This window comes from Lolium perenne, chromosome 1, assembly GCF_019359855.2.
Source record: "Lolium perenne isolate Kyuss_39 chromosome 1, Kyuss_2.0, whole genome shotgun sequence".
In the NCBI taxonomy this organism is placed as follows: Eukaryota; Viridiplantae; Streptophyta; class Magnoliopsida; order Poales; family Poaceae; genus Lolium; species Lolium perenne.
In genome coordinates, this window is record NC_067244.2 from 170110703 (window position 1) to 170132378 (window position 21676).

A 21676-nucleotide genomic window follows, 5' to 3' on the forward strand; every position below is an offset into this window, starting at 1 on the left:
TCTTCTATTTCTATTGTTGAGTCGGTTTACCCATTTCCTTCTATCTCAAGAAGCAAACACTTGTGTTAACTGTGCATTAATTCCTACATACTTGCATATTGCACTTGTTATATTACTTTATGCTAACAATATCCATGAGATATACATGTTACAAGTTGAAAGCAACCGCTAAAACTTAATCTTCCTTTGTGTTGCTTAAATAATTTTACTTTGAATTTATTGCTTTATGAGTTAACTCTTATGCAAGACTTATTGATGCTTGCCTTGAAAGTACTATTCATGAAAAGTCTTTGCTATATGATTCAATTGTTTACTCATTGTATTTACCATTGCTTCGAATCGCTGCATTCATTACATGTGCTTACAATAGTATTGATCAAGATTATGTTAGCATGTCACTTAAGAAATTATCTTTGTTATCGTTTACCTACTCGGGACGAGTAGGAACTAAGCTTGGGGATGCTTGATACGTCTCAAACGTATCTATAATTTCTTATGTTCCATGCTACTTTTATGATGATACTCACATGTTTTATATACATTATATGTCATTATTATGCATTTTCCGGCACTAACCTATGAACGAGATGCCGAAGAGCCAGTTGCTGTTTTCTGCTGTTTTTGGTTTCAGAAATCCTAGTAAGGAAATATTCTCGGAATTGGACGAAATCAATGCCCAGGATCCTATTTTTCCACGAAGCTTCCAGAAGTCCGGGGGAGATACGAAGTGGGGCGACGAGGCGACGCCACACTAGGGCGGCGCGGCCCAGGCCCTGGCCGCGCCGGCCTACTGTGTGGGCCCCTCGCGTCGCCCCTAAACCTACCTCTTCGCCTATAAGAAGCCTTCGTCGATAATAGTTCCAGTACCGAGAGCCACGATACGGAAAACCTTCCAGAGATGCCGCCGCCGCCAATCCCATCTCGGGGGATTCAGGAGATCGCCTCCGGCACCCTGCCGGAGAGGGGAATCATCTACCGGAGGAATCTTCACCGCCATGGTCGCCTCCGGATTGATGTGTGAGTAGTTCACCCCTGGACTATGGGTCCATAGCAGTAGCTAGATGGTCGTCTTCTCCTCATTGTGCTATCATTGTTGGATCTTGTGAGCTGCCTAACATGATCAAGATCATCTATCTGTAATGCTACATGTTGCGTTTGTTGGGATCTGATGAATATGGAATACTATGCTATGTTGATTATCAATCTATCTATGTGTTGTTTATGATTTTGCATGCTCTCCGTTGCTAGTAGAGGCTCTGGCCAAGTCGTTACTTGTAACTCCAAGAGGGAGTAATTATGCTCGATAGTGGGTTCATGCCTCCATTAAATCTGGGGGAGTGACAGCAACCTCTAAGGTTGTGGATGTGCTGTTGCCACTAGGGATAAAACATCAATACTATATCTAAGGATGTATTTGTTGATTACATTACGCACCATACTTAATGCAATTGTCTGTTGTTTGCAACTTAATACTGGTAGGAGTTCGGATGATAACCTGAAGGTGGACTTTTTAGGCATAGATGCATGCTGGATAGCGGTCTATGTACTTTGTCGTAATGCCCAATTAAATCTCACACTACTCATCATAACATGTATGTGCATTGTTATGCTCTCTTTATTTATCAATTGCCCAACTGTAATTTGTTCACCCAACATGCTATTTATCTTATGGGAGAGACACCACTAGTGAACTGTGGACCCCGGTCCATTCTTTTACAATCGAATACAATCTACCGCAATACTTGTTCTACTGTTTTCTGCAAACATCATCTTCCACACTATACATCTAATCCTTTGTTACAGCAAGCCGGTGAGATTGACAACCTCACTGTTAAGTTGGGGCAAAGTACTTGGATTGTGTTGTGCAGGTTCCACGTTGGCGCCGGAATCTCTGGTGTTGCGCCGCACTACACTCCGTCACCAACAACCTTCAACGTGCTTCTTGACTCCTACTGGTTCGATAAACCTTGGTTTCTTACTGAGGAAAAACTTGCTACTGTACAACATCATACCTTCCTCTTGGGGTTCCCAACGGACGAGTGCTTTACCGTCACAAGGAAGCTACTACGTCCACGGCAAGCATGGGCCCACCTGTGGCCCCTCCGGATCCTTCTAGAAACTCTCTGGTCATCCACCGGAAAATTTCTGAACTTTTTCGAACCCAGAAAATGACTTTCCTTATATGAATGTTATTCTACGGACCATTCCGGACCACCTCATGATGGCCTGGATCCCATCCGAGACTCCGAACAATATTCGGTCTCCATCTCATAATCCATATCAACTTAAACAACATCGAACCTTAAATGTGTCACCCTACGGTTCACGAACTATGCAGACATGATCGAGACACCTCTTCGATCAATAACCAATAGTGGGACCTAGAGATCCATAATTTCTCCCACATATTCAACGATGACTTCGGGATCGAAAGAACCATTAACATACGATACCGATTCTCTTTGTCACACGATAGTTTACTTATCCGAGGTTCGATCATCGGTATCTCCATACTTAGTTCAACCTCGTTACCGATAAGTACTCTTTACTCGTACCGTGATATGATATCCCATGTGCATGCTTGCAAGCTAATTGGATGACATTCCACCGAGAGGGCCCAGAGTATATCTATCCTTCATTTGGATGGACAAATCCCACTCTTCATCCATGCGCTTCAACCCATACTTTCCAAATACTTAACGCCACTTCGCTGTCGCTCCACCTCCCCATGGCTAGCCGCGGTAGCTCCGCTAGGGGGAGGCGGTGGTTTGGGCGATGGGGACTCGCCGCCGCGACCCCCGTGTTTCGCACGGAGGTGGAGCGGCGGAAATTCAACCGCTCCGAGGACACGCGCAAGCGCAGCGCCTGTCGGTGGACGAACTGGGGGCTCACGTCCCTAGGGAAGTTCGCCAAGTACGCGAACAGGGGTGAGGGGTCCTCCTCCGGCGGGTCGTGCCGCCCCTCGCCCGCCCGTGTACGACAGCTCGTCGGAGGAGGAGGACGCGGCGCCGGCGCGGGAGCCAACCTTCTCCGCGGGCGACTACGTCTACGGCGACCAGGAGGAGGACGACATCATCGCGCAGGTGGCGACCATCTCGGAGGCGGAGGCGCGAGCTCGCTGGCGTCGGTAGGAGGCCGATGCCGTTCGCCAGGTCCGCGAGTACGAGGCGTCACGCCGGAAGGAGCTCGTCCGCCGCGTCAAGCTCGAGATCGTCGAGCTTGACTCGGAGTAGGAGCCGCCACCTTGCCTTCCTCCGCAACCGTCGCCGCCGCGCATGGAGGCCCTCGGGGCCGCATTTTGTCAAAATTAGGTTGCGCGGGGTGGCTGTTAGTTAATTTAGGTTATTAATACAAACTATGTAAAAGAATTTAATTTTGTTTTTCAGTTTCGAATTTACGATTTCTATTCTGCTAGTCAAAAAATCAACATTCGGCAGACTGAATTAGACTTTTTGGTCTCCACTAGAGATGCTCTCACGCGGAAAGGACCGAAGGCTGCGAGACATCAGTGAACGCATCCTGTACATTGACGGGCGGACCAGCTGCGCGTGTGTACCATATCCCTGATTCTATCCCATCACTCAACGCAGATCTGGTTTGAGCAAGAAGCAGCCATGGCCCAAGCCATCGTCTATAGGTGCTGCACTAAACTCAGATCCGCCATTCGTGACGAAGCCACCATACGTTGGAAGTTCAGCGGCGACCTGGAGGAAATGATGACGGCTCTGGAGGAAATACAGCCGGATCTGGATGAAGCTGAGAGGCGGTCGTTGTGGGAGGTGGCTGTGCGGGACTGGCTGATGCTAGTCAGGAAGGCCAGCTACGACATCTGGGACATGGTCGACGAGCTGCAAGACACTTCCCCTGCTGCTCGAACGGTACCTCTACTAGCTCCATGATTTGCTTCCGTAGCGTATTCAAAATTTGGACTTTAACTGGGCAAGATTTATTCTTTGCAGATGACTTGGATCCCCTGCCGCCTTTCGGTTGTACCCAAGAAAGAGAATTCCATGCCAATCAAAATGAAACATCTAAAAGGACAACTGAAGACGCTGCAGGAGGAGGCTCTTCGTTTCGGTTTTACGCGATTGGATGCCAACGTCCAGCAAGCTATTAATGTAGTAGGAGATAAAGCACCCGAGATTGATGAAGCAAAAGTGGTCGGAAGGGATAGAGATAAGGAGAGGATGATGTCGCTGCTACCAGAGACCGAGCGTGACTTCAGAGAAGGACCCATCATTCTTCCCATCTATGGGCCTCAAGGCATAGGCAAGACAACGTTGGCAGCAATGATTTTCAACGATACCAGATTCAGAGGCTATTCACGGGTGTGGATCCATGTGTCGCAGAAATTTGACTTGCATCAAATTGGCAACTCAATAATTTCTCAAGTATCAGAACAGATCAATCATGATTCAAATGACATGGAGTATATAGCAGAGCGCCTCCACGAGCTGCTCAGTGCTGCAAAGGTACTCATTGTTTTACATGACCTCTGGGAGGAGGATGCCATAGGGCTGCAGAGATTGAAGCGTATGTTAAGTGTGGCCGACAAAGGCAGTCAGGTGATTGTGATAGTAACAGCATGCAAAGTAGCCATCGCATTGGATATATGTACCACTCGACCATACAGGCTAGACCGCTTGAGTGATGATATTTGCTGGAGAATACTGAAGCAATCAAGTTACTTTGAAGATAGATCCGAGTCCAACAAACAAGTGTTGGAGAAGATAGGACGGCAGATTGCAAGCATGTGCGATGGTCTACCGTTAGCAGCTAAAGAAATCGGCCGCATGCTGCAATTCCAAGATGATAGAAGATGGGCAGAGGTGAGCATGCTGCTAAATGAGCATGCTGAAAGATGGGACTTGTATAGTGACAGTGTTTATAGCACGGATTCTTGTCCTTCTCCTTCACCGTTGGAGCTTTTAGATTCAACTCTACCTGTGGAGATTTCAGATTCACCTTCATCCGCAAAGTTCAGCTACAATTGTTCGTTTTTACCCTTGAAGTTCAGATACATAAGTATGCCACCAAATATGAGGTTATGCTTTGCTTATTTGGCAATGTTCTCAGATGATCCATTTATAGTTAAAGATGACCTGATTCACCAATGGATTGCTCTTGATCTTATTGAACCATCAGACAGATTCTCTAGCAAACAACTTGGTGAGCAGTACTTTAGGACGCTTATAGGCATGTCATTCCTTGGAGCCGCAGAGATGGATTCAGTGAGTTACCTAATTCTGTCTTCAATCAACTTACTTTAGAAATGCAAGTTCATATAGCCACGCATAGAGCATACATTCTGCATTATATTCTGCTGAGCACAGTTAGCATGAAATGTGGGAGGTGGAGTGGCGTACCAGTACCACTAAACCCTTATTTTCCCTATCTCCTTTTTACTCATATAAATGATTATAGAACTTCTAGCCACATTGGTTAAGGGAGTAACATATTCTTATTATTGTGGTAATTTCTAGCCACTTAACTTCCGTTGATATACCTAGCCACATTATAGAATCATGTACTCACAATAATTAATCTATGCCCCATCAGTCACTGGTCAGCATTAGAAGTAGTCCACTGATTATAGTCATGTGTAACACAATTGGAACAATGGCAAAAGAAAAGGTCACCTTCATGCAAGTCTTCACCTACTTTGTCTCTCTTATAGTTTGAAAATTCATCGACATACCTTCAAAAAAAATGGATGATAACCCCCGGTCTCTCCATCGATTGATGCATATAGCCATAATACATACTTATATTTAAGAACAGAGGTACCTCTTATATTGGGTTTCTTCTTAACGTTGGCCTTAGCTATTTACATTTCACCAAAGTGCATTGTTTTGCTTTATCGCTCCTTTGTCCAGGCTACGGCCTACCGCCTGCCAACCAAGCTGCTCAACGATTAACCACCGTTTGTCGATGAGGTTTAGTGGCATGTCTTTGATTTACTAGTTTCAAGCGCAACCAAGCAGCTTTTTATATTTTTCTGAACAGGAAAAAAGACCACATCACAATTTTCCAAGCTAAAAAAACTTATCACAAGGCAAGTTGTCTAGGCCTCTAAGAGCATCTCCACCGGCGCATCCCATAGCGACCCCAATAGCAATTTGGGGGTCCGGCACGTTTTTTGGGCCACACCGGCGCGCCCAATAAGTAGCCGACCAGTTTTCGAGTCCAATACAATCGCCGGCAACCCCGTGCCGGCCCCTTCGCGCGGAGTGCCGAGCAGGCGCGTCGGCGCACAATGCCACGTCGGATTCCAAGGGCGGGACCAGCATGTCAGCGACTCTACGACTCGTATGCTCTGCGGCGAGTTGGCGTTAATGAAGCCATCGGTTCTCCACACGCAGCCGCCGCCGTAAATGCGACGCCTCGGATGCTCTGCGACGAGTCGTCGCCACCGCCTATTTAGTGCGCCCTTTTCGCTCACCTCTACCGCACTAGCCTCTCCACCACTGCCGCTCTCCTCACCTCCGTCGAACTCGCCTCTCCACAATAATGCCGCACAGGATGGCGACCACGTACTCGATGCTAGACCGGAATGGCCGCATGCAGCCAGCGACGCTGCAACCACCACCGCAGCCAGAGCCTGTGGCCCCGCCGCAGCCCGACGCCGAGTTCGAGCTGCCGGACTTCAACTTCGACGACTCTGACGACTCCCAGTTCGACGAGTGGAACGAGGCGTTCGAAGCAGACGCATATGCTAAGGCGGCACAGGAGGCAGCGCAGGCGCAGTGGGGCGAGGAGCAGCCGTTCCACGACGACCTGGAGCTGGCAGCGATCTTGGCCTCCTTCAACACGCAGTGTTTCCGGAGACTGGAGGAGGAAGTGCTGGAGTATGTCAATGACGCCCACTTCGAGCACGCCGTCGAGATATCGCGCCAGCAGGCGGCCACGGAGGAGGCAGGTTGCCTGCTCATGGCGGCCGAGCGGCAGAGGATGCTTGAGCTCAACGCTCAGCACCAGGCCGAGGCGGCCGCCCGCGAGCAAGCGAGGCTCACCCAGAACGAGGAGTCTTGCCAGTGGCAGGCGGCGCTGAGGGGGCAGCGCTGCCGGCAAGCTCCGGCGTCGCCGGCGGCCATGCTGCACCACCAGATGCGCGAAGTAAGGGAGGAGAGGCGGGCGCGTCGCGCGCCCCAATCCACGGCGAGTAGATTAGGATTTATTTTTAGTCCAGTCTAGTTCAAGTTTCATTCAAACTTTTGTACAGTAATCCTAAATTTGAATGAAATTTCACAGTTTATTTTATGTTTGCTTGTTTAAATTTATTATGGGATTCTTATAGGGATCGCCGGTGTGTGCAACCACTCCCCAAATTAGGGAGCAGGTGTCGGCGCCCCCAATAGGGCACTGCCTGCGCCTATTTGGGGCTCCCCGGTGGAGATGCTCTAACTGAACATATGGTTAGCTTCCTTGTTTTTCAACATTGGGGTATCCTTAAAGAGAATGCGGAGCTTCTTTTGGTTTTCTTTTGTAAATAGAAACTAATGGAGTAACCTACTCACATTGCACTGATCGACTCAGTAAGTCCAAAATGTTTGATATTTTAGTCAAATCAATTTCTTAAAAAACATGGAAAATAATATTTTAGTTATAAATTAGTGTAAGTACTGCAGCCAAAATGAGAGCCAGGTGAAGCAAGTTATATAGCAGTGCAGCTTTGGTCATTGTTTCTTCGGTAGTGCCTTGCCGCTCATTGTGGAGGAAGCTCTCTAGGTTGGAATGGAGGAGGCGTGGGATTGGCAAGTATGTCCGGTGTTGGCCACTGAGTTCAGCATTGTCTTCCCCAGCAAGGCACCAGTTCTAATGAGGATCAGTTTGAGGAATGGGGTGAATTCTTTGAGCAAATAAATTAAATCTCTGCCTTCATTGTGACTTATGTGCTAGATTAAATCCTCACTGTTTTTTATGACTTGTTTGCTAGATAAATTGTTCACCGTTTTCTTTGCTATATGTTTATAATATTATAGATAATTTACTGTAACAGATGTTCTCTAATGCTGCTTCTGCTGTTATTTATTATTGCAGGATGGTGGAGAGGACGAGAAGGATGGGTCCATGTTTTATTGGCAATTTCCAGCGAATAACTTTGCATCATATATTATGGGTGACGAGTTCACCTTTCTGAATGATAGAATTAGAATGGATGTATCTCATCAGAAGGAACATTGTCGCTATGCAATGGCCTCCCATTTTGGTGACATACTGCAACTGATATTGCCTACCCAGCTAAGGGCACTACGCTGTAGCAATAGGTATTTAAATGATGTTTCATTTTCATTTGCTAGCTGCTGCCTGCGTGTCTTGGAACTAAAGGAGACCTACATACAGAAGCTACCTGATTCTATCTATCAGTTGAGGCAGTTGAGGTATCTTAATTTATCAGGCTGCTATCGACTAGTGACTCTACTGGAAACATTTGGAGATCTAATAAATTTGATGCATATAGATTTATCAGGCTGCTCAGGACTAGTAAAACTGCCGCAATCATTGGGGAAGCTAATAAACTTGGTGCATATGGACATTTCAAGCTGCTCAAGACTTGTAAAGCTGCCGCCATCACTTGGGAGGCTAATAAATTTGGTCCATATCAACTTTTCAGACTGCTCTGGACTAGTTAGCCTACCGGAATCATTTGGGGATCTAATAAATTTGTTGCATGTGGATTTGTCAGGATGCTCTCAACTCGAAAATTTACTGGAACTGTTTGAAAATCTAAAAAAGGTTGCTTATCTGGATTTATCATTCTGGTCTTGTTTAAAAGGAATCCCAGTTCTCGGTGGCCTAACAAATCTCCAGCATTTGAACTTATCACACCCTTGCTGTTACCTTTCTGAACACACATCCCATCTTGAAGGACTGCCAGGTGTTTTGGGCAAGCTCACCGAACTTCAATATTTAAACTTATCAATGCTACTGAATCCTATCTTCTATTACAAGTCAGAAAACCAACGTCATGAATACATTCAATCATGTCTTAATGGCCTACATAATTTGAAGCATCTGGACTTGTCTCACAACATATTTCTTTCTGAGATACCTGAAAGTATAGGTTACCTCAAGAAGCTACATACACTGGATCTCTTGGGCTGTGCTAGACTAAATATTGCAGCGAAATGGATGGGTGAAAACAAATCTATGAAATTGATTGTTGGGAGGAGCTGCCCAGGTCCTCAAAGTTACCAGTTTGTGGTGACCTCCTGTGATCGAGCATATGGAAGCAGCAACCTTGTTGAGCTGGGTGGTGTGGATTGCGAGTACCTTGAGATAAGTTGTCTTGAAAAGGTCAAGTCAAAAGTGGAAGCCCAGAGAATCAGATTGGCAGACAAGAAAAGGCTCCGAAAATTGAAACTTTGTTGGACTGTGGGCGCTCAAGGATCTGTGAAGGACAGTGCTTTGTTAGGAGAACTAGTGCCACCACATAATCTGCAGTGCCTTGAGATACATGGTTATAACAGCAAAACTTGCCACCCAGCCTGGATGTTGAGCGGGTCTTCTGCTCTCACGAATCTTGCAGAGGTTACCATGGAGGATTTTCCAAGGTGCAGCCGCCTACCACCACTAGGTCTGTTACCAAACCTGCAACGTCTGGTTCTCAGAAAAATGACCAGCATCACCAGAATTGACGCCCGTGATTTCTTTGATGGTAACAGATCACAAATCTCTCAACTCTCCAAGGTTACCCTAGATGGAATGGAACGCCTGGAAGAGTTTATGTTCCCAGCCATTGATGAATTGATGATTCACAAATGCCCTGAGTTGAGCTTTGGACCAATCCCGCCTAGAGCTCGAAAGTTGCTGATATCAGATTGCGACCAAGTGATGTCTTCATCGGGGAACAAAGAAGGACATGGTGTGGAGGGTCCTTCTACTCCAGTAACTGAATTGGTGGTCGAGAGGTGCATGGTGCCTCTGTCTGACTGGAGTTTGCTTCACAATCTCCCTGGCCTCCGTAGCTTAACTATTAAGAGTTGCTACGATCTAACCAGTTCACTAGAGGGTATGAAGGTCCTATCCTCTGTCGAGAAACTGTGTTTCTCTCATTGCGACGGCATGAGATTACTACCTGGGTACTTGGGTGAACTCAAGTCTCTCCAGCAGCTGAAGATCGAGTCCTGCAAACAGCTATACTACATGCCGAGCATACATAAACTCACCAACCTGAAGCTGAAGGATGTGCATATTTCAGACTGCCCCAAATTGGAGAAGTGGTGTGAATTAGAGGAAAACAATGAGAAGTTCGCTCACTTCCTACGAAAACCGGAGTATGTACCAGATTGCTCATATGTGTATTTCACTTTAAACCATTGCGATTTCCATATATCCTCGCTATTTTATACACTCCTGCCACTGGTTATGTCTTTATTTGTGTATAAAAATAGCTCACGTATAACCCAATCCGTTATTTATTAGGGTTAGTATAGACTTTATCCTCTTGCTATAAGGGTTTATTTGTCTTACAGAAGGGCATTTATGTAGGAGTAGGATAATATAGACACTCAGCCCTAATCTAGTTATACACACCATTGTCTAACGCTCTCACATTCCAGGGTCACTAGGCCATTGCCGCAGGATGACTGGATCGTGGAGACCCCATTTAACGGGGAATATCCGTGGTCTTCAGGTTCTTCAGAGAATGACTTCAAGCACACAAGGTATTCCTACTAGGCTACTATACATTTCTACGTCAATGATGATATGCTGCATCACACAAGCAATTTCATTCACATTCAATCGGAGGACAAGCTATTGTCTTATAGTAATTAGATATACTACAACGATCAATCTACTTGTCATCATCTAGTCTCCAATCATGGAGGTCATTTGACATGCCAACCAATTTTATGACCTCACCTCATAATTTCTTTACTTTCTGGACAACTGTCGAAACCACCTGCATCTTGTATCATTTGTAAAATAATTTATAACATTTAGGTATGAAGATGAAGCCTCCACGTCATGACGAGGCAAAAGGTTTCTTCCATGCCCATGTAGTCTGTCTCGACAGGTGCTGGACGGGTGAGAGGCTGGCACGGCGGGGGCTGCCACATGCGCCGAGATGCCCGTTATGTGATCAGTCTGCCATGAGGCACCTCCTGACAGGATGTTCATTCTCTAGGACGGTGTGGTTTGAGGTGCTGTCGTGGATCCGATCCACCTCAGGCCCACCCACGGCTGAGGGTGACTTCGCGGAGTGGTGGTCGCTGGTGGTGCGGACTGCCCCTTGCCAGCTGCGCAAGGGCACTTCGTCGGTTATCATGCTCACGGCATGGTGGATTTGGAAGCATCGGAACGCGGCGGTCTTCGACAACGCGCGGCCTTCGGTGACTTCCTTGTTCAACGACATCGCTGCTGACGCGCGGCTTTGGGCGGACGCGGGAGCCCGGGGTGTGCGCCAGTTACTCCCCTAGTCTAGGTATTTTCCTTTTTCTTGGGTCGAGTTGTACGGCGTGGTGTGTCCGTCCTCGGACTTTACATAAACTCTTCTTTATCTATCAATGCATCGAAACGCAAGGCTTTTGCGTTTTCGCGAAAAAATGTAGTCTGGTCTTACGGAAGAGGCTATCGGGCTGATCCTTCAGTGTGGCTAGAGGCTTAACGGTCGTAGAAAGGTAATCTCATGTTTATCTGAGAAGTAGTTTCAGTTAACAAATATCTGTTACTCAACTTTCTGTTTATCTACGTTTTCTGTCTTAGGTTTTCCTCTATGAAAGTATGAATGATGTATGCTTGGATTTAAACCTCTTTGGAGTGAAGTTTTTAATCAAATTATATAATGTGACCAAGTGGTGGCTTCATGACGGAACATGAGTACAAGGTGTGTGTGTGTGTGTCTGGCCGTCTGGGAGGCCCCTCTACCCCAATAACTGAACTAGTGATTGAAAGCTGCATTATATTCACCTGTGGTTGCGGTTTAATCTCTATCTCTATCTATCTACTAATATAATGTAGCAGTTTTAAATTTGGATTTACCGCTTCCTCTTATGCTTCCCGTCAAAACAACCCTAGACTGATCCTCAACCGTTGATATGCTATACCAGGCCGTTCATCGATCACCAAAGATGATAATCCGACGGTTGACATGATTGGGATTCGCTCCCCGTCACGCGCAGCAAGTCTGCGCTGGACCAATTGTGTGTGAACCAGAGTAGGAGCTGGACGATGTTTCTAGAAGCATGTACGCTTTTTCAGAGGCTTGTGTGAATAGTGTGGTACTATGGCGATAGATCTAGGGCATCATGTCCAGCACAGTAGAAGAAGAAATAAAATACGTTGCTGCTGCATGCTGACCATGTCAGAGGTCTGATTGTGCAATGCTAAAACACTTCAAAAGTTATTTGAACTTCACAATCAACAGAACATTCACGGCTGTAGTTTTATTTTCTTTATTCACATTTTCGTAAATGAGTGGAAACTTGCATGTTTGATTTGGAAATCGTGAAAGAGAATTCAGCCAATTAAAATTTCATAGATACTCCCTCTCTCACGGTTTATTAGCGTATGTGTACTCATAGATCGTAAATTTAATCAAGTTAGCATTAGTTATATGTTATAATAATAATATCATTAGAAAGTTTAGATGTTCTATTTTCTAATGATATAATTTTTGCATTATATAATTTAAATTTGGCGATCTAGGATACGGGGAAAACTAGTAAACTGAGGGTAGTAGTCTTATATGTATAAACCTACTCTTTACATTTCTACGAAATGTGATCATAAGAACTCAGAACGATTTTGAGCCATCCATGCAGAATTTATGTTGTGTATACTCTGATTCAACATGACAAAAACACGTTTTTGCAGAAATTCATAGCGTGTGTTTTTGCTATTACGTTCCTATATTCCATATATGTGTACATATATCTTTCACTGGACTTGGAACATTTGCCACAATCTGCAGGTATTCAATCTATTTTTTACTTACCTAGAATAACGGACTCACATTTATTTACTTACCTAGAATAACGGACTCGCATTTATTTAGATTCAGATATACCTAGAAGCGTTTTAGTGTGTGCATGTGGATCTAGACAAATCTGAGACACTAACTTCTAGACAACGGAATATTTCAAATAAAATAACATGTCGCAAACTTTATGGAAAAACACTGATAATATGTTTCATCTTAAAATTTAAAAATTGTTCATAAATTCAATTGAATAGATAAGATGACCCTCAAGTATATTATTTTGTAGAGCTGTTTGTTGTTAAAGTCTTATGTTGTCATGGTGGTGTTTACGTTGCTGCTGTAAGGACTAGAACACTATACCGGGACTTTTCTTTGTTTAGATTTTTCTTTTTTCGCTGTGTGCACCCGTACTACCATTAGAGTATTGCACTGTTGTAGAGGCTAGATGGAATTGGTATATTTGTGATATTAATATATTCACTTTATCGAAAAAATGAACATCTACTTTCTAAATATAACGGTTTAAAATTTTGCACTCTCCTATTTTATTTGTTGACGTAAGCACGTGTGCTACATACTAGTAATTAGTAATGATAAGGCACATGTCTTGGATTATGATTTAGGAAAGTACAATATTTTTCCAAATGGACGTTGTATCTCCGGCCTCTGAATCAAAATAATGCATACAACCTTTTTCTAAAATCAATTTTAAGACAATACATTGACCAACCCGAAGCCACCTTCTTGATGAGAAGAGTCGCAACACCTAAGAGCTTGATAAAGGGGGTGACCGTGATCAACCTTCCACTTACGGACATCATCTAAAACCGATGCACTTGTCTAACAAACCCTCAACATGTGTTGTATGTGCACGCTACATGCCTTCCATTGACGCTAGATAGAGCCACCGCCTTGTGTGCGCCCATTACCACGCATCCACCGCCAAGACCCTACTGTACCATACAACCATCCGAAACTCACCGTTGTCGATGCGGTAAATGTCGCGCCGCTCCACCGTCTGACCCTTCTAGCGTCTGTTAGGTTGATCTCTTCCGCGTGGTGCCCAACGACCCACCGGACCCCTTTGACTGCGCCCTGATCGGGGGTGCCCAACCTCTATCTGGTTGGTGGGCCCATGTCGTCAGTGCTATAAAGAGAGGTGGGGGGCACGCAGTACTAGGTTCACCGTTTATGCCGCACGCCCCACGACACACCCACCGATTAGGGTTAGCGTTATGCCAACGGGAAGCTCTGCCACCGCCGCCACCGCTCACTCACGCCTCCACCATCGCCACCATGTCGACTCCGTTAGGCTCCTCCTCGCATGGAGAAGGTAACCTCCTCCTCCCTCTCGATCCCTCTCTCTTGCACGCAGTACACACACAAAGCTCACACAGTACCCCGACTAGATCTACACTAGTGATCAGTAGGAACCTATCAATGGTATCAGAGCTCCAGTACTAGATCGTAGATCTTTGTTTCGGGAAAAGAAATGAAAAAAAGAAACAACAAGTAGAAACCCTAGTTCATCCCCGAAACCCTAGTTCATCCCTAACCCTAATTCGAAACAGGGGAAGGGGAAGATAAAAAGATCCTCACCTGCAGGCAGCTGCTAATGCTCGCGGTCGCCGTAAAGGGTACCGGCTGCTGTTTCTCGTAGTCGCCAGCAAAAGGGCGCCGCCACTAAGCCAGTTGTTGTGGGTATACTTCATGGGTGTACCATCGACAGTACCTAGATCCGGCAAGCCCGGGTGGCCCACAGACGGTGATGTGGCATGTGGCCCATCGGGCGGCCCAGTTGCCGTTGATCATGAATGATGAAGTCCAGTCCAGGATCAGGGAGCCGGATCCCAACCGACCTTCGAAGGAGGCTGGATCCGTGAAGGCCCATGAGGAACCTGGATCCAGCACGACGTAGATGGAAGGCGGATCCTTGACGTACACGGCAAGACATTGTACCGTAGTTAGGCAACCTGTAATCCGGCTAGGACTCTCCATGTAAACCCTAGATCCGTGCGCCTTTATAAGCCGGATCCCGGGAGCCCTAGAGGCACAACCATAACTCATTGTAACAACGCGAAAGCGCCCAGATAATTCCAGACAAGCAGCAGTAGGCCTTGTCATCGTGCAGGTGTTCCGAAGCTAGGTAAATCGCGTACCACCGTCCCGAGGACTCTCCGCCCTATGGCCCCTACTTCTTCTCCCCCTCATGAGGATCCCTCCTCTGAGGTACCGTCGAATAGGCAACGACAGTTGGCGCCCACCGTGGGGCTAGCGGCGTCTAGAGGCCGGAACCGGGAGGGTTCCGCCACGGGAAGCTACGACGAAATCATCGCTGTGGGGCGTGTTCTTTACGCCGGAAATCTGCCGATTGTCCCTCCTGATGAGTGCTGGATTCCGGCTAAGACTAACCCCGTCAAGCTCTCCATCATCCCAGTTGGCGGCATTTACATCTTCATCGGCGAGACCGTCGATTCCGACGGAAACGCACTGGTAAGTAACGCTGACGTGACCGCCGCTGAGCAGGACGCAGTCGCGAAGATCCGATCTGAGATGCAGGAGCTTCCTAAGGAAGATTCTACCTTAGATCTGAAAAAATCAAAACCCACCTAATCCGCCCCTGAGCAGGAAATAAAGGTGGAAGACTAATGCAGATCCGCCTGGGTCTCCCAGGTGTTAGAAAAGCAAAGGTGTCACTTCGTACACTTCTTGGCCCATACCGCCGGAACCGCCCCTCAAGAAGTCGGAGCTGGTCCCGAGCAGGTTGAGGCACCGGAAAATAGCGCCGCTCCGGATCAGCAGGAGGCTATCGGAGAAAGCGACGCTCCGGGTGAAGAATCAATCCTGGGTAACCTAAGCCCAACTTCCGATGATACCTCCTCCATGGATACCGAGAAATTCGATCGCAGAATGAAGGAATTCGGAGGTGATGATCAAACTGAAGTTGAATACGCCCAGCCTAAGCAGGTCCTCGCAACCTTGGCGGCGCTGGATCAGCGACATTCAGAAGATGAGAACACTCAATCCGATCCTCAGCAATCCAATGCAGGATCTCCGCTCTCGCGGGAACGACCGCATAAGGAAGTCTTGTCCCCAGAAGAACTGGTTGAGCAGGCAGGCATGGATGCAATCGCACATTCGGATATCCTCAACAAACCCATAACTCCTGAAGATGCAGCAGACCCGGAAGCTCTAGAAGCTAAGAGACAGGAGATGCTGGCAACAGCCAAAAAATTCGCCGTCACCGCAGCAGCAATGCTGGATGAAAGGAAAGAGGCCGCGCACTTCGTGGATAATTTCCTCCAGCGGGAACGTCAGGTGGACGAGTCACTGGAAAAAGTCAAGCACCTCCGGAAGCACTGGGAGGACAAGATCAACGAGGTTCAAGAGGAGGCTGATAGGATGAGGCGAGAAGCTGTAGCTCCCCGCAAAATCACCTTCGCAACTCCCACCGAGCAACAGCCATTCGCAACTCCAAAGGATAACATGAAAAAGGCTGCGGAGATCTTGAAAAAGAAGGACGAGGAGATTGATATCAACTATGTTCGAACACTTGTTGCCTCAGCAATGAAGCAGCAGAGCAAGGCAGATACTTCACGCAGGTTGGAATCCAACCCGGATCATTGCATGTCTACCGCGCAGAAGGACGCCTACGATAATCATCATCGCGGTGACGAATCGCGCACCGGATCTTCGGAGCGCAGGAGAAGAACCAGAGAACACCCAAATCCAATCCCTGTGCCATCAAAGACACCTCCGTCAGATCCAAAGAAGGTAAAGGATGCAAAGTACACTGGTAAAAACAAGTACCGGAATCCGTCACCTCCGCCCAACGGATACCCGCGTCCTCCACTCCCTCACCGCCGTAGTCCAGCCGGAAACACCAGACCCCATGGGCCAGGTGGAATCAATATACGCGACAACGTGGCCCCTCAGAGGAACAGGAGCAGGGAGCGTACGCCGGAACCCCGCCGTAGCCGGAATAATGATCGTGAGCCCGAGCCCAGGAGGAGTCGGAACGACGAACGCGAGCCGGAGCCCCGCCGAAGCCGGAACGATGAAGGCAGCCAGCACCATGGTGAAGGCAGCCACCGAAGCCGGAGTCAGCACCGTGAAGGGCGAGGAGAATCAGAAGGCGGAAGCAAGAGGTCGCATCGGCCCCCTCGCAGATCTCCCTCCCTACCACCTAGCGGTGGAGGCGGAGGTGGAGGCAGAGGCGGTGGCCGGAGATCTCGCTCACGCTCAAAATCCCCCCGCAAAGGCTCGCGTGACGTGCGGGAACGTCTCAACGAATACAGATCTGACTACATCGGCCTAAAGTGCTTTGACAGGATGATTCATGAGGAACCAAAGCCAAGGATGAACCTCAAGCTACCCGGAAACCTGAAGAATTTTGATGGCACCGAAAGGCCGGATACCTGGATCGAGGATTACTACAATGCAGTAACCTTCGCCGGAGGAACCTCTAACATCGCCTGCCGCATGCTTCAGCTGTACCTTGTAGGTCCAGCCCGGATCTGGCTCAGCGACCTCGAGAAGAACTCCATCTTTTGCTGGTTTGACCTGAAGATCGCCTTCGAGAAGCATTTCAGGGGCACCTACAAGAGACCTTCCACGACAAGCGACCTACAGGCTTGTATTCAGAAAAAGGGGGAAACATCAAGAAGTTTCCTCACACGATGGTTAGCAACCAGGAACAAGTGCGAAAACGTCGATAATCGCACAACTATGCACGCCTTTATAGGTGGATTGCAGAGAGGAGGACTGCTGCGGCACAAGCTTACTTGCTTGGTCAACGCAAACAAACTGACTTTGGATGACATGATCACCATCGCCAGCGATCACACTGCCGCCGCCGACGATGCAGGCGGAGATCTCGCAGCTACAACAATTCCCCTGCATCAGCAAAAGAGGAACCGTGACAACGGTAACAGCAGCGGCAACAAGCGGAAAAATCCCCCCGATGACCATAAAAGTGGCGGATCCGAGATGGTCGCCATGGCTTTCCAGCACGGAGGTCAAGGAGGCGGAAGAGGACGCGGCCGCGGAGGCGGAGCTGGCAGGGGCCAGCAGCGTGATGAGGTCACTAATGCCGGAACCCGCGCTCCCCAAACCTACGAGGAGTACAGAGACATGCCATGCCTGGCCCATTTGGATCCGGCTACGGGAAAGTCCACTCACACCAACCGCAACTGCAAGTGGGTCAATGATCTCAAATCTGACCCGGAAGCATGATACAAGCGAGCCCGGAAGCACCGCCCACGCGGCAAAGGAGGCAAGGGCAAGAACAAGGACAAGGAGGAAGACAGTTCCGAGGCGATGGATGAGGATGATGCTTCGCCGGATCCCAAGGAAGGATTCGCAGCTAAACCCAACCCCTTTGTCAAAAAGAGTGCGGGTGCGTACCACACTTTCCTCGGAACCCCAACAGTCCATGCCAGCAAATCAGCTCTCCGGATCCTGAACGCCACAGTTCTGGCTGTGCCGCAGTATGTCAGGTGGTCGGAAACTCCGTGTACGTTCGTTAGGCAGGATCACCCTACCGTCGTTCCGAAGGAGTTCTATGCATTGGTTGTAAGTCCCCGCAGCGATGGCTATGACTTCTCCAAGTGCCTTATGGACGGCGGATCCAGCTTGAACATCATGTACCTAGAGACTCTGGAGCGGATGAACCTTACCAAGGAACAGCTCAAACACAGCACCACTGAATTTCATGGTGTGGTTCCGCGTAAAAAGGCAAACTCCCTTGGCAGCATCAGACTTCCCGTGGCCTTCGGCGATGTTGATAATTTCCGCGAAGAGATGATCACGTTTGAGGTCGTGCCCTTCAAGAGCTCCTACCACGTCATCTTCGGTAGGCTCACCTACCACAAGTTTCACGCAAGAGCGTGCTACATCTACAACAAGCTCAAGATTCCGGGTCCCAATGGTATGATTACCATACCCGGAGACTACAAGAAGGCTCACGAGTGCGAGTTGGGCGAAGCCGCCTTCGTAGAGTCTGTGATATCTGGAGAGGAGCTGCAAGGCTACAGAGCCGCGGTGGATCCAAAAGAGATGCATACCACCAAGAAGCAGGTCTCCGAACAGAAAACCTCGTTCAAGGCCGCGATAGAGACCAAGAAAATCGACTTCAAGCAAGGAGATTCCTCTAAACAAGTCTAGGTCGGAGCCAACATGGACCCCAAATAGGAAGACGCGCTCGTCGAGTTCCTCCGCGCTAACATGGACATCTTCTCATGGCAGCCTTCTGACATGTCCGGAGTACCAAGGGAACTCGCCGAGCACTACCTCAACATAAATCCGGGGGCTAAACTAGTAAAGCAAGCTATGCGACGCTTTGGAGATAAGAAGCGCCGCGCCATAGGAATGGAACTAGCGAAGTTATTAGAGGCAGGTTTTGTAGTAGAAGTTATCCATACTGATTGGGTCGCAAACCCCGTCCTTGTACCCAAAAAGAATTCTGAAATACTAAGAATGTGCATCGATTACTCCGGCTTGAATAAGCATTGTCCGAAGGATCCGTTCCCCCTGCCGCGCATTGACCAAGTCATTGATTCGACGGCAGGGGCGGAACTTCTGTGTTTTCTTGACGCATATTCCGGGTATCACCAGATCCGGATGAAGAAGTCCGACCAAAAGGCGACCTCGTTCATCACTCCGTTTGGCACTTACTGCTATGTCACCATGCCTTTTGGTTTGAAAAATTCAGGTGCCACCTACCAACGTACGATGCAGCGGTGCCTGAAGGACCAAATTGGCCGGAACGTACACGCTTACGTCGACGACATCGTGGTCATGACCAGGAAAGGATCCGACTTGATCAGCGACCTCACAGAAACCTTTGAGAACCTCCGACGGTACAAGATGATGTTAAATCTGCTGAAGTGCGTCTTTGGCGTTCCAGCCGGAAAACTCCTTGGCTTCATCGTCTCTCATAGGGGCATCGAAGTTAACCCGGAGAAAATCAAGGCAATCCTGTGCATCAAAAGGCCAACTTGTCTCAAAGATGTGCAGCGACTAACTGGTTGTGTTGCAGCAATCAGTAGGTTTGTCAGCCGTCTTGGCGAGAAGGCGCTACCTTTGTACAAGCTGCTGAAGAAAACAGATAAATTTGTCTGGGATGACGTAGCAGATGCAGCACTTCAAGGGTTGAAAGAAATACTCACCTCCCCACCTGTCCTAGCAGCTCCAGAAGAGTCAGAGCCCATGCTCCTTTACCTGACAGCCTCCAACAAAGTCATCAGCCTCGTCATCGTGGTGGAGCGAAAGGAAGAAGGTCACGAGTATGGAGTCCAACGGCCAGTCTATTACATTAGCGAGGTGCTGACGGAATCCAAACAAAGATATCTTCACTTTCAAAAGCTAGCCTATGGCGTGTTCCTAGGTAGCAGGAAGCTGAGACACTACTTCCAAGAGCATCCAGTAACAGTCGTGAGCAAGGCTCCACTGTCAACCATACTTAACAACGCTGACGCAACAGGATGCACAGCAAAATGGGGCATTGAATTATCCGCCTTTGACATCAATTACAAAGACGGGACTATAGTTAAATCCTTGATCTTGGCAGATTTTGTTGCAGATTGGACAGAAGCTCCGGATGCAAATCTGGAGCCGAAACCTGAAACGTGGGTCATGCTTTTCCACGGATCCAAGCAACATCAAGGCTCACGAGCCGGAGTCACCCTGAAGTCCCCTACCGGAGAAGAACTGTAGTATGTTCTGCAGATTCACTTCGAAGCTACAAATAACATGGCGGAATACGAGGCTCTACTACACGGTCTGCGCATCGCTAAGGAAATTGGGATCAAGCACATCATTTGCTGCAGAGATTCCGACCTGGTGGCACAACAAGTAGCCGGAACCTGGAACGCCAGAAACTCCGTCATGGCGGCTTACAGAGACGAAGTCGATGAGATCGCCAAATGCTTCCTCGGATATGAAGTCAAGTACGTCAGGAGAGACGATAACGCAGCGGCAGACATGCTATCCAAGCTCGGATCCGGCAGGAAACCAATTCCGCCTGGCATTTTCCTGGAGCATCTACGGATACCCTCGGTGAAGGGCGCTAACCCGGAAAACCCAGACGTGGCAGTATCTCCAGCTAAGGAAGTGATGGTTATCATTCCGGCATGAACACAGCCATTCGTGGGCTACCTCATCGATCGAAAGTTACCGGAGGACGAGGTCCTCGCACGACAGATCATCAAAAGAGCATGATCCTACAATAAACGAAGCACAACTGGGGTTTTTCTTAAATGTGTCTCCAATAAAGATGGCATTGAAATCCTCAGGGAGATCCATGCAGGGGATTGTGGGCATCATGCCGCCCCCAGGTCCCTCGTTGCTAAAGCCTTTCGGCTTGGATTTTACTGGCTCACAGCTAAATAAGATGCTGACAAGCTGGTAAAAACCTGTCGAGGTTGTCAGTACTGTGCTACTCAACCAAATGCTCCAGCCCAAGAGATGAAGACCATCCCTATCACCTGGCCGTTCGCGGTCTGGGGCCTTGATATGGTTGGAAAGTTAAAAAAAATCATCTCCTGGCGGTTTTGAGTACCTCCTGGTCGCTGCAGACAAGTTCAGTAAGTGGATCGAGGCAAAGCCAGTGAGAAAAGCCGATGGTTCTACGGCACTAAAATTTGTCTGCAGCCTCGTGACGTGATTCGGCATCCCACACAGCATAATCACAGATAATGGCACGAACTTCGCACAAGGAGAATTGAAGGACTATTGTCATGACGCAGGGAT

The 21676-nt window shown here is 48.0% G+C and overlaps 1 protein-coding gene across 3 annotated transcripts; it reads left to right on the top strand.

Moving 5' to 3' along the window:
• The first annotated feature begins 3472 nt into the window (after positions 1–3472).
• Positions 3473–11813, top strand: LOC127312459 (uncharacterized). 3 transcript variants are annotated; one of them, XR_007858383.1, is made up of 6 exons: positions 3473–3878; positions 3960–5231; positions 8041–10277; positions 10563–10667; positions 11132–11624; positions 11710–11813. XR_007858383.1 is itself a non-coding variant. In XM_051342978.1 (5 exons), the coding sequence occupies exons 1-5, from the start codon at positions 3615–3617 to the stop codon at positions 11421–11423; spliced, it is 4170 nt and encodes a 1389-aa protein (XP_051198938.1). In that variant the 5' UTR covers positions 3473–3614; the 3' UTR covers positions 11424–11813. The 3 variants fall into 3 exon arrangements, 2 of the variants coding, with proteins under 2 accessions (XP_051198938.1, XP_051198947.1); XM_051342978.1 differs by having other exon boundaries at positions 11132–11813; XM_051342987.1 differs by lacking the exon at positions 11710–11813 and having other exon boundaries at positions 10948–11271.
• The last annotated feature ends 9863 nt before the right edge of the window (positions 11814–21676 follow it).